This window comes from Gorilla gorilla, chromosome 22 (assembly GCF_029281585.2).
Source record: "Gorilla gorilla gorilla isolate KB3781 chromosome 22, NHGRI_mGorGor1-v2.1_pri, whole genome shotgun sequence".
Taxonomy (NCBI): Eukaryota; Metazoa; Chordata; class Mammalia; order Primates; family Hominidae; genus Gorilla; species Gorilla gorilla.
In genome coordinates this window covers 43,056,488-43,070,049 of record NC_073246.2, presented here as the reverse complement: position 1 = coordinate 43,070,049, position 13,562 = coordinate 43,056,488, and the positions used below count along the sequence as shown (strand labels likewise).

The following is a 13,562-nucleotide window of genomic DNA, read 5'->3' as shown; positions in this document are numbered from 1 at the left end:
CACTCTTGCCCCTCCAGGGGTCACAATCTATAACCCCTAGGACCCAAGAATATCAGAAATAACTAAGCAATAAAACTAATTCTGGCAGGAATCAGGGCAGCAATAGGACTAGCAGCACCCTGGGGTGGCTTTGCCTACCATGAGTTAACGCTAAAGAACTTGGCTCAAATCCTAGAATCCTTAGCCACCAACGGAGATCAGGTATTAAAGAGAATTCAAAAGTTCCCCAGACTCTGGCAAATGTAGTTGTCGATAACAGACTAGCATTGGATTATTTACTAGCTGAACAAGGTGGAGTCTTGCGCAGTTATTAATAAAACCTGCTGCACATATATTAACTCTGGACAGGTTGAGGTTAACATTCAAAAGATCTATGAACAAGCTACCTAGTTACATAGATATAACCAGGGCACTGCCCCCAACTATATCTGGTCAACCATCAAAAGTGCCTTCCCAAGTCTCACCTGTTTTTCACCTCTTCTAGGACCTTTGACAACTGTCTTGTTACAAATGTTTGGTCCTTGCTTCCTTAACCTCTTAGTAAAGTTTGTGTATTCTAGATTACCACAGTTCCAGAGACAATGCTGGCACAAGGCTTCCAGCCCATCCTGCCCACTGACACGGAGAATGAAATCGTCCTGCCTCTGGGCTCCTTAGATCAGGTATCCAGAGATTTTTACTCCTCCAGTGCTAGGCAGGGCCTACGTCCATAAACTCAGCAGGAAGTAGTTACGGAAAACAGATCTCCGCCCTTCTGCAGCCCCCTTAAGATTAAGGAGGAGTATCTAATCTCTGAAGGGGGAATGAGGTAGGAGGTGGGACTCAACTCTGGAAGTGGGGCTCAGGCACTCAGACCAAACTGAGCACTAGCTAAAATAGGTCCAGGGCAGATGCTAGTTTCCATAGGACACACCGACCTGTGTCAAGTCAGTTCACCACGGCCCTGGCAGCACCCAGAAGTTACTACCCCTTTCCATGGCAACGACCTAACAACCCAGAAGTTACCACCCTCACCCTGGAAATGTCTGCATAAACTGCCCCTTTATTTGCATATAATTAAACGTGGATACAAATACGACTGCAGAACTGCCTCCAAGCTGCTACCGTGGGCGCACAGCCTGTAGGGCAGCCCTGCTTTGCAAGGAGCAGCGCCTCTGTTGCTGCTGTGCGCAGCCGGCCGCTTCAATAAAAGTTGCTAACACTGCTGGCTTGCCCTTGAGTTCCTTCCTGGGCAAAGCTTAGAACCTTCCTGGGCTATGCTTCAATCTTAGGGCTCGCCTGTCCTGCATCACTGGGATCATCTCCCAGTAAACTAGCCACACTTACATCCATGTCTCAGGGCCATTTCTGGAGAAAGCAGCCCAGGACACTGTTGAATAAAACACACAATAGTCTCTGTGGTCTTCTCCACCCCACCCCACACCAGGCACTGTCAGCTTGATTCTCCTCTTTAATTGCCTGTAAGCAGGGAAGCATAATGTTTTCACATTCTTTGTAAGGCCTTTGTTCTACTAAAATCTAACCTCAGAGCACAATTTTAAACTAGAGGAAAGAGTTGCTGCGCCTGAAGCACTGCAAACACCTCCTTACCACACATGTGCACTCACCCCAGACACCCTCACTCCTCACCCTGGACACCCTCACTCCTCACCCTGACACCCTCACTCCTCACCCTGGACACCCTCACTCACCCTGGACACCCTCACTCCTCACCCTGACACCCTCACTCCTCACCCTGGACACCCTCACTCACCCTGGACACCCTCACTCCTCACCCTGGACACCCTCACTCCTCACCCTGACACCCTCACTCCTCACCCTGGACACCCTCACTCCTCACCCTGGACACCCTCACTCCTCACCCTGACACCCTCACTCCTCACCCTGGACACCCTCACTCCTCACCCTGGACACCCTCACTCCTCACCCTGACGCCCTCACTCCTCACCCTGACACCCTCACTCCTCACCCTGGCACCCTCAGTCACCCTGACACCGTCACTCCTCACCCTGGACACCCTCACTCCTCACCCTGACACCCTCACTCCTCACCCTGACACCCTCAAGTCTTCACCTCCCTGGCTGCAGCCTGGGACACGCTTTCCCTAACTTCTGAAGGCTCAGTCCTCCTCAAGCCAATCTCATCTCAAATTGCACCTCCTCAGAGAGGTCTTCCATAACCGCCCTTATAAAGCAGGATTCTTTCACCCATACCCCTTCCCACATTGCACTGTCTCACAGCACTCCTCTAAAAGTCTGTTTACTTCCTTGACAATCTGTCTTCCTTATAAGGGGAGGTTCTGTAAAAGCCAAGACTATCTCTGTCTAGTTGACTGTTGCATACCAGGGCTTAGACCAAGGCCCTGACATGCAGTAGTTGCTTAATAAATATGTTTTGAGGCAAGGTCTTGCTCTGTTGCACATGCTGGAGTGCAGTGGCACAATCGTAATTCATTGCAGCCTTGAACTCCTGAGCTCAAGTGATCCTCCTGCCTCAGCCTCCTGAGTAGCTGGGACTACAGGCATGCACCACCAAGCTTGGCTAATTAAAAATATATATATATATATAGATAGGGACTTGCTATGTTGCCTAGGCTGATCTTGAACTCTTAACCTCAAGCAATCCTCCCACCTCGGCCTTCCAAAGTGCTGGGATTATAGGTATGGAGCCACCACACCCAGCCAATGTGCTGAAGAAAGAAAGAAAAACATGCTCATCCTTTGAGTCAGGTTCAAATTTTTTCTCCTCTTTAACCCCCAGTCACTCCAGTTATAAGTGATTTTTAACTCTTCTCACACTTTAATGCATCTGGCAAGAAGATCCACGTGGTGTTAGGAACAATACAGGACCTTAAGGATGGGGGAATCAGCAGGTGTCAGCGTGCCCTGTATGCTCAGGGCAGCTGTTTCCACTGGACATTCTCCCTTTGCCTCTCTGGGCAGCAACTCCTAGGCCAGCCGACCTGCTGTGTGGAGTAACCAGGATTTCTCAATCTTGGCATGGTTGCCATTTTGGACCAGATCGTTCTTTGTGGTGGGGGCTGCCCTGTATGGCAAAGAATGCTGAGCAGCACTTCCAGTCTCCACCCACAGGACGCCAGTAGCACCCTCTAAGTTGTGAGAACTCAAAATGTCCCCAGAGGATGCCAGATGTCCCCTGGGGTGGGGACACAATCACCCCAGGTTGAGATCCATGGAGCCAGGTCTGTTTGCCACCATGGGGTACAGCTCCATTCCCACCTTAGGAGGGCTAGGAGGCAGCAGCGTGGGGCCACAGAAGGCCTGGGTTTGCAATCAGAGGACAGGATGCACATTCCTTCAAGATACAGACCCAGATTGTTGGGCATCTAGTTCTTGGGTTTTCTGTTGTTGCTGTTCCGTTTTTGTCTGTCTTCCCTCCTTTGTTTACTAGCAGCCTGGAATTTGCCACTTTTTCTAAACGAAGATTGATGGAACACTTACCACACGGCTGACGCTGCGCGAGGCTAAGGTTCTAATACACCGCAGCTCACTTAACTCTCGCAATACCATAAACGCACACTGTTTCATCTTGACCCTTTCTTGGGAAGGTGACAGAGAGGTAGGAGGGCAAACATCTTGTGTGCCCCGTCCCAAGGGTATTACTGGTGGAATAATATCCCCCCCCCCCCACCCGTTTCTAATTTGCTGTAGGCTGTGACGCTGTGGGGCAAGACTAGGAGTCCTGTTGAAATTAGGAATAAGTGTGCTGTGAGGGAAGGGCTGCCTTATTTTAGAGCACAGATTTTCTGAATATCTATTTTGACAGGTTTGATCCTCTCCCCTTCCTGCCTTCCTTCTGCCGATTTTCAATGTCTTGATGGTGTCCCACCTGAGTGGCCTTTAGAGATGTGAGTTGTGAGGCACTGGGGAGGCAGGCACACGTCCTCCAGCCCAAGACTGCCTAATTTAACAGGGATTTCTGCATTCTGGAACAAGCCCCCATTTTCCCCAAGCAGGATTACTCCAGAGGGCAAAACACAGCCCAATAGTATCACATTTCCTTTCTGCTTTAGCAAAAATAACCACTGTCTCATTCAAGGGAAAAGGCCGCCAAACAAATTTGTTACTGGAACCATTTGTAACAACTTCTAGTTTGCACTGCCTTGGAGCAAGCACACTTTGTAGAGGAGGGATTTGCAGTTACTTGGGCAACAAGGTAACCACTGATCATTACAGGAAGCTTCAGAAACCGTGGGACCAGTGTAGAAGAATGGAGTATCTGTCCAAAGTAAGAATAAAAAGAATGACACTCGTATTTTGTATGTCTTTTTCACTTTGCCTTTCTAGTAATTCATTTTTCTTGATATTTACACCTTGCGGCCCCATGATAGACTGGAAATCTCAAAAACACACGTTCAGCACCAAGATTTTGAGCAGCACCGCCTCAGAATGAGACCCCTAGAAAAAACTGCGTGTTTTCCACTTGCCCAACACGAGGAGTTTTTGGAACACGACCTGCTTGAGGTTGAGATTTTCTAGATGGGCAAAGAGAAGGAAACACTTAACCTAGGAAGAGTATTTAGGAAGAAGAAAGAACACAGCCTTTCTGCACAGGAAACCGCCGAGCAGGGGAGCATCTGGCCTCTGCAGTGGCCTCCAAATAGAGTCCAATGGCTGGGGCCAGCGTGGCTGCTTAAAGGGGACTCAAGGGATATAATAAAATGCAGATTCTCAGGTCCTAGTGCAGACAGGCTCACCCAATAAGTCTGGACTGCATATGGGAATTTGTATTTCTAGGCCCTTCTGCAAGGTATTCCTGCTCTTTCCAGGAACCATCGGCAGCTGGTTTGGGGAAAGAAGCAACGACTCCAAGTGTGACCTGTGAGCTGGCAGCAGCCCCCCTCAGCTCTGCTCTCGGTCACTGAATCTGATTCTGCATTTTCACAGAACCCCAGGTGTTGCACCCACACAAAGCTGAAGCAGATTGGTCTGGGGGCAAAAAATTAGAGCTATGGAGATTCTCTCAAATGAAACAGATGATATCATTGACTGTTAGAGCTTCTAGAAGGAATCTGAGGTCACTTGTTCAAATTCCCTGATTTACAGATGAGGAAACAGAGGCTCAGACAGGTCAAATGACTTCTCCCCAATACCCAACATTCGACAAGTAGCAGCTCTGGGACTAGTACCCAAAGCACCTAGCTCTCCAATCACTGTGCAAGCCACACAATTCTGTCTGCTTGTCAGTGGCTTTTCTGATTCAAAAAAAGCTTAGGAATTTCCCCAGGAGGCAGCACGATGTAGTGGGAAGGGCTCTGGATGTCTCTCCAAGGCTTCTGGAATTCATGCCCACCTCCACCAAGAAGCCACTTTCCTGCCAGCTACAGGTGCTCACCTGGAAAGCAAGCCAGACCATATTAACCCTGGCATTGCTGGTACCTGGAAAACTTTCTGATTCAATGCTTTCCACCTCCTCCTACCCCTCACCACCCCCGTGGCATGAAATCCTGGGGGCTGCTTTAGAAATTGTTTTCTTTGGCTGCTGGTGGGGGTGCTGCTGGTGTGGGTTTGCACAGCTGGCACACTGCACCAGTCTGGTGGGGGTTTGCACAGCTGGCACACTGCACCAGTCTCCTGCCTGCTGCCAACAAGGCCATTTCCCAAGCACTGGCTTTGGAGAAGCTGGGGCTCTGAAGTGGGAACACGAGGCTGCCCATAGCAGGCCAGGTGTAAATTCTCCCCCTGCCACTTTCAGCCTAGCGTGAAACAGATGGAGTGTGCATTCCCACTTCCCTTTATGGTTCCCTGGAATGATGGAGCTGCCCAGGGCATCGCCACGTTACTCTCTAGACAGTCTCTTTGTCTTCCTGCAATGGCAGCGCTGAGGTTGTGTATTTCTAGGTGCAGGTATATGATTGCCATATAATAAAAATCTGAAAACATCCCACCCGGGGCCTGGGCTGGACAGCAAGCATTAGCACCAAACAAACACACTCATTTCATTTCCTTTATGTGGTTAATGTCAGCACTCCCAGAGTATTCTCTCTTCTTTTGAGAATTCTAAGAGCAAAAAAGTGACCATTTTTTTTTTGTATTGAGTAGCAATAGTCAAATATCAAAATAGTACATCTAGGCCAAGAGAGGATGAAGGGGAGCCAGGCCAGGAAAGTCACCCAGAAGAGGTGACACTCTCTTCCTCAGGTTCCACCAGAAACATGTTTATACCCAGGGAAATTACAGAAGGGGTGCCAGGCTGCCCACCTGCCTCACAGGTATGCCCTATTGTCCAGGTAGTATCTGTTACCTTAACATACAATGAACCCCAGTGTCTCACCGAGGCTGGGCAAACAGGGTGACCCAGAGGAGGGATCCATGACACACAGCAAGGGACTCAAGGACAGGCAGAGGCTCACAGTCAGTCATAGGAGCCTCAGGTCACCTGGAGAGGGACCTCACTCACCAGCAAGCAGGACCACCACCCCGTTCCTGCTGTACCCAGTGTGGGGTTGGGGCAAGAGTCAGTGCCCACTAACCCCCCACCTCTTCTCCGGCACAGGTAGACCCTGAATTCAGGGGCCAATGCTTGACCTGCTCTAGTCTATGAATGAGATGTTACATAAATCCCAAGGCATGCTGTCAGATACCAGGGAGAAGGAGAGAAACACCACCTTTAAATTCCTCCCTCTCCACCCCTGGGAGCAATGCAGCTACGTACCACCACCACAAAAGAATAGCCACTTGGCCGCGCGGTGGCTCACGCCTGTAATCCCAGCACTTTGGGAGGCCGAGGTGGGCAGATCACTAGGTCAAGAGATCGAGACCATCCTGGCCAACATGGTGAAACCCCGTCTCTACTAAAAGCACAAAAATTAGCTGGTTGTGGTGGCACACACCTGTAGTCGCAGCTACTCAGGAGGCTGAGGCAGAAGAATCGCTTGAACCTGGGAGGCAGAGGTTGCAGTGAGCCAAGATCGGGCCACTGTACTCCAGCCTGGCAACAGAGCGAGACTGTCTAAAAAAAAAAAAAAAAAAGCCACTCATCACAACAGCTAGCCTTATCCTTTTGGGATCATTCCAGGAAGAAAAAGGAAAAATGGGCAGGCAAGGGGAGGTGAAGCCAACCTACCTACAACAAGGAGATCACACAAGGAGATCAGGGATGAGTATGGCGGGAAGTATGGGGGGAAGCACCTGTTTCATATTAAATATATCCTGATTGATAAGGGGGTTGCCTTATAATGTCTTTAAAACATGAAATACTGAAGCTTTCTACATCCATCCCAACATAAGTGTTTATTACTCATAGGTATTTAAATATCATTGATCTAATCTTGCACACATTGGATTTCTCTCATATTGTACATTAATTTCAGCAATTCTAGAATTAGTGCAACATGACATGGGACATTTTAAATTCTTTTTTTCTAGACAGTCTCATTCTGTTGCTCAGGCTGGAGTGCAGTGACATGATCTCGGCTCACTGCAACCTTTGCCTCCCAGGTTCAAGCAATTCTCCTGCCTCAGCCTCCAGAGTAGCTGGGACTACAGACATAAGCCACCATGCCTGGCTAATTTTCATATTTTTAGTAGAGATGGGGTTTCACCATGTTGACCAGGCTGGGTCAGGTCAAACTCCTGACCTCAGGTGACCCGCCCGCCTCAGCCTCCCAAAGTGCTGGGATTACAGGCATGAGCCACCGCGCCCTGCCTGACATTTTAAATTTTTAAGCAGTTACTCTCCAGCAGGAAAAACAATACAGAAGTACAGAAGGGAAGCAGAAACACTCCTCTCTTCCTTCTCCCACCCTAAGCCCCAGGGCACTCTCTTGCCGCAGGCTTCATATTAATACAGCACTAAAATCATCATTTGTGTATTGCCTGTGATAACAATTACACTTGAATCCCAAATTGAAATTATTAACAATTAAAAGGTGAGGTAGAATCAAAGAAAAAAAAATCCATAGAATGAAAAACTTAGAATGAACTTATTGTGGATTAAATCACGTTCCCCAAAAGATATGCTGAAGACGTCACTCCGGTACCTGTGAACTTAACCTTATTCAGAAAGTGGGTCTATGCAGATATGATGAAGTAAAGGTGAGGTCAGGTTAGAGGAGGGCAGGCCCTAATCTAATGACTGGTCTCCTTATAAGAAGAGAGGAATTTGGCCACAGAAACTTACATGGAGGGGAGAGATTGGAGTGATGCGGCCAAGGGTCAAGAAATGCCAGCAGCCATCAGACACTAAGAAGAGGGAAGGAAGGATCCTCCCCCAGAGCCTCCGGAGGGACAGTGTTTCTGCTGTCGCCTTGCTTTTTGAACTCTGGCCTGCAGAATTGTGAGAACAAGTTTCTATTGTTTTGAGACCAGGACATTAATGCAGAAATTAGATTCTCCACAGCTGAGGAAAGGGAAGATGAGGGAGGTTACACACTTGCTCCTGGTCACAGGTGTGACACTACAGTGCTCAGGACCTGTAATCACACCAGGATGCTTCCTGTCAAACCACGTCATCTCCAGAAGCATGAAGATGGTTCTTCTTAAAAAGTTACTGTAACTAAAACACTGCACCTAAGGAGGAACGGCAGTGACGTGCAAAGACTGAGCTAGGCTGACCCAGATTGACAGCTCCACCCTGCTTTGCCTTCACTAGTGTGGCCCTGGACAAATGACTCTGCCTCTCCAAGCCTCGGTTACCCTGTCTGAAAATTAAGTCACATTGTTGTGCACATTTTCCAGGACGTTGCAAGGATACAATGAGGTGAGCCACGCACAGGGCTTCACGTGCCCTTTGAGTGTCCAACACTCCATCAGCAAGAAATCAAGGTCAGCTCTTGATCTTATAAACTATTTCTCAGACTCCTGTCCCTCCTTGTTGTTTCAAGCTGATTTCTTGGCTCACCTTTCCCAGTCCCTGTAATACAGTCTTTGATGAATTCTTTCTCTAAAGCCCAGAAGCTGCCACTTCTCACTTGAAGGAGCTGGTGGCAAACTGGCTTTGACTTTCTTGTTCTTTCAACCTCAGTAATTGTTTTTTCTCATTGTCTTTAATAGTTTACCATTTCAAGTGGCTCCATCAGATTTCTTCTTGCTGGGATTGCCTTCTTGTTTTCAGCCTCACCTACAGTCAGCTTCATTTGGGGAGCCTGGATGGCTTCTTCTGAAGAACACAAACTCTTATTGCATATGCTCGATCCATATTTTCAATACAGGTCTTCCAAATAATTGTGTACTGAGAGGCTGATAATCAAGTGAATGCACCATGATTAAAATAGGATTCACCAAAATAATTAGGTGGCCCTTTACATTCAAGTGTTCAGGTATGAGAATAGTTTTGCTGTCTGCTTTACCTATCTTAGTGGAGATGACAGAAAATCTTTCAGAAAAAGAATCCCAAAGGCTTTTTTTGAAGCTACTACAAGGTATATGGCTGCACACCTTTTCCTGTCTTCAGCTGGAGTTATTGTGTTAACATGAAAGTCTCTTTTTTAATAATAGAAATTGCTGTAATTATAATTACTTTAGAAGAGTGTTATTGTTATTAATAAGACCAAATTGCATGGTTCAAGCAGATGCTGGTTGAAAGAACTGTTCAAAAGTTCTACAGTTCGAAAGAACCCACATAATGGGATCAGCCACAAACCTGGCAGTCATCTCCATGCCAACGTGGCCCTGCCTGCCAGCACACACGCCTTGCAGCTCTCACGCGGGCTTCCGGGCACATGCCTGTGACTCCTCACAGAGTCACTGGGCTTTAAACAATGGACCTCTAGTTCCTGATTAAAGCCTTCGGGGAACAAGCACACTTCCAACAGTTGACTTTCCCATAAAAGAAGGGGAGCTGGAGGGCTCTGGTTCCTGTTGAACCTCTCCTCTCAAGGCCTCTCCCGTGCACACCTGGATCCAGCCCTTCATTCTGTTGCTCATTCAGCAGTGCTGAAGGAAAGAGGAGATGGGGGAACAGCACGGAGTTCCGGAGGGTCCAATTGCAGTCATACAATAAGTTCCTAACACCTTGGGGTGTAAGTTCAGGGTTCTCTGGCTAGAAAGGGTAGTTTGAGGCCAAAACCAAAGAGATCAGGAGGCATGAAGGGAAGGAAGTCGTTATCTGCCTGGTGGTTCAGAACTTGGCTTCTGAGGTTCAGCTCCCTGGCTTCCATTTTTGGCCCTCCCTCCTTCTTGCCCTGTTGCCCTGGAAAGTCATTCAGTCTCTCCGAGCTTCAGTTTTCCCACCCCCAAATGCATATAAGACCCCCGAGGGGTGGTGGGTGGTGGGTGGGGATTCCTGGGAAAGCACACCTAAAGCACAGAGCGCAGTGCTTGTCACTTACTGAGCTTTCAGACATTGTCTATGACTATTACTTAATTCTTGAAAAATTCTTGGTTATTTATTGCTTGAATTTACAATCCCATTTTTCTCTCCACCTAAGCAATTTTTATTTTAGGCTTCAGAGAATCAGCAGAGAATAAATGCATGACTCCTGGCCATTAATAGAGCAGGAAAGCTCACTCCAGGTTCAGAAGTCACCTCACTGCTGCCCCCTCTAGCCGGCTGCTGACACCCTGCTGGTGGTCAGAGACATTTCAGGGCAACACAGGCAGGTAGTGAATCCTAATGCAGTAGTCAGGAAAGCCTGACTTTACAGTAGGCATTTGGAAAGATTTTGTTATAAAGCAGCTTATCGCTAAATCAAGCCAGGAGGGAGGTACAGGATATTTCATTCCCCATCACATGTAAAAATTAAATCTGTCTCTGTAGAAGCAGCCCTCCCTGGAAACATGCTAATGGTTGAGAAGTAATCTTGAACCAACTACTGCCTTGGCTACGGTAAAGACAGGAGCCTAGGTACTCAATACATTTCTGTTAATTAAATTAATTAAACCTCATCATTTTAAAATAAAGGTCATTGAATTAATTAACAGGCAAGCTATTATTTATAAAAGCTTTTTTTTTTGATTGCCAAAGTTAAGTATTTTTTAGTTCTTCTTCAGGCTTCTCCCTTTCCCCTTTGCTCTGGAGGAAGGGTTTCATAGCCCTCAGACCACCCATATTTACTTTTAGTAGAGAGAATTCCCTCGCATCAAAGCACACATGTCCAATGGGGATTCATTCAAGGCCTGTTCCAAAAGATTCTCTGTAGGTCACAGAAGAGGTTCTTCCTCAATATCTTGTCATATTTACAAGGTTCTCAGCACCAGGCCCATGTTCCCACGTGTTGGCTGCACCAAGACCACATCTTACAGCCAAGTTAAGCTCCCTCAGCTGATGGGGATTCCTATTCCCTCCCTCTAACCATCCACTCCTGGAGATGGCAAAGATCACTCACGTGGCTTCCCATGACTTAGACGAAAGGCAACTAGAATCAAAGTTTGAATATACGCTTTTGAAGGGTTTTTTCCCCCTAAACTAATTAAACAACTACAGAAGTTATTCGGCAGTTTCCTTTTTTAAAAGAATTAGCATGGCATGTCTTTCCTCTTAAAGTCTTGAATAATTTAATGAGAATTATACAAAAGTCATGAGTATGTTCTATTTATGGGGGAATCATAGCTGAATCAAAACCCAAATGACAATGTTAAAAATAAAAATAAACTATCTTCAAATAGTGCATTCAATTGAGCAAAGGACTTCAAATCCCACTTGGATTAGATAGTTTGAAAGTAGGAGGGGAAGCAGATCAACTGGGATTTTTTTTTTTTTTTTCAGATTACTGTGCTTGGGAACATTTGTTTCTTGCTACAAAAAGTGTTAGTAAATGAACATCAGAGTAAGAGAAAAGGAAAGCTGTTTGATTTTATTTTTGTGTTGTAATCGGGATACCACTTGGTCCCCGGACACCTCACTCAGCCCCTGTTTTTTTCCCGGTAGCTGGACCGCATTTCACACTCTGCACACCCGCGTGTAGATGCATCGCTCCGTGCAGAGGGGCAGGGCCGCCGGATGAGCGAGGACACAGCTGACAAACCAACTCCGAGAAAGGAAAGCGGGCGCAGGGGAGACGCTGCTCCTTCCTCAGAGCAGCAAGCGAGCCACTTCTTAACCGGGTTGCTTTTAGCTGAGCTCATGCATAAATCCTTTTTAAAGGGTACTGCGCCTTTGGAAGCCGGCCACGAGCCTCTTTAGCAATGAGACAGCATGGTGGGGGGGGGGGGGGGGGGCGGGGGGGAGGGAGAGTATGAACACGAGGTGATTTTCCCCATAATAGCCCGTCGCCCAAGGCCCACCGCTCCGTCTCCCGCTGGAAGTAGGTGTCGCCCGCAAGAAGGAAATCACGTTATTGGAGGCGGCAAGTTCCAGGTCTCCTCTCCCGCCCAGCCCCGCGGAGGGGGAGCTCACAAGTTCTGAAACACTCGCGCACACCCCTCAGTGCGCCCCGGGCGGGGGCTGCCGTCCTCCGCGACTCAAGAGCGAGCGCCCCCGCTCCCCGGCCCACCCGAGCCCCTCTGCGTTCCCCGCTCTTCTGTGCGGGGACAGCTGCTGCTTTGGGGGCGACGCTAAGCCGCGTGGAGGCGTCTCTGGACAGCCCCCTCCCTCCAACGAGCCCGAAAAGCCCGCGGCAGCAGTCGGGGGTCCCTACCTTCTGCGGGGGGGTCCCGATCAGCATCTCCAGGTAGTAGCCGCGGCCAGAGTCCCCCTGCAGGTTGTCTACCATGGCCAAGAAGTTGGCGGCGCCCGCGGGGGACGCCAGGGCAGGCTCCAGGGCGAGCGCCAAGCCGTCGGCGTGGCGCTCAGCAGGGGTCCCGGGTCCCGGCGTGGGCGCAACTACGCGGTTCGTGGCCGCGGCCACCCGGAGGGGCAGCGTGAAGGGCGCGGGGGCCAGCTCCGGGGCGGCGCGCAGGAGCCACTGGGCCAGCAGAGGCAGCAGCAGCGCCCGGGCCAGTGCGCCCATGCCCACGGCGGGGCCCGGGGGGCGCGCCCAGCCTAGCCGGTCCCGTCCCGTCCGGCAGCCGCGGCTCAGCGACTCGGCCGGCGCGCGGGGCTGCGGGCAGGGATGGGCGCGCACCGGGACCGGCGGCGGCGGGGAGGACGGGAGGAGGGCCCAGGGGAGGAGGCTCGCGGGAGGGGAGGAGGCTCGCGGGAGGGGAGAAGGCGGAGGCCGGGGAGGCGGGCGCGGAGGCGCAGAGCCGCCCCAGCCCGCGCCGCCAAGTTGGGCAAGTTCTTCTCCGCTGCCCCCTCTGGCGGCCGCGACTGCCCCGCAGCAGCCCAGCCCCTCCCCCGCGGCCAAGGTCACAGCGGGGCTCGGGGGCCGCCGGGGTCCACCTGCGCCTGCCCTCCCCACCCTCGCCGGGCTCAGGCCGCGCCTCTTCCCCGGGAAACTCGAGTCCCGAATTTCCTCGGAAAGCGCCCCAGCGGCCACGGCCAACGGATGTGACGAGGCTCATCTGATACCGGGGGGAAAGTTTCGAGAACCCTTAAAGGGGCAGCGAGGGCCTGAACTAGGGCCCCGGCCCCGCGCGCGTGGGGGTCCGCGGGGGTCTATTCGCCCGGCAGTGGCGGGGGCTTCCGGGGGTGACTCGGGGGTCAGCGAGGAGAGCGGTGGATCGGGAAGGAGCCTGGAGCCTCGCGCGCCTTTCCGAGCCTGCGCCTCCCCTCGCCAAGCT

At 50.2% G+C, this 13,562-nt stretch overlaps 1 protein-coding gene across 2 annotated transcripts in view; it reads right to left on the bottom strand.

The window, feature by feature from the left end:
- The window catches only part of BACE2 (beta-secretase 2), a 109,245-nt gene extending 95,916 nt beyond the window's left edge, over nt 1-13,329 (bottom strand). Inside the window, exon 1 of one of the 2 annotated variants that reach the window (XM_019017820.4) lies at nt 12,539-13,329. In XM_019017820.4, the coding sequence (XP_018873365.3) occupies nt 12,539-12,850 (312 nt within the window). In that variant the 5' untranslated portion in view covers nt 12,851-13,329. The remainder of the gene's footprint in view (nt 1-12,538) is intronic. The other variant, XM_031005165.3, reaches the window with a different exon arrangement.
- Between the last annotated feature and the right edge of the window lie 233 nt (nt 13,330-13,562).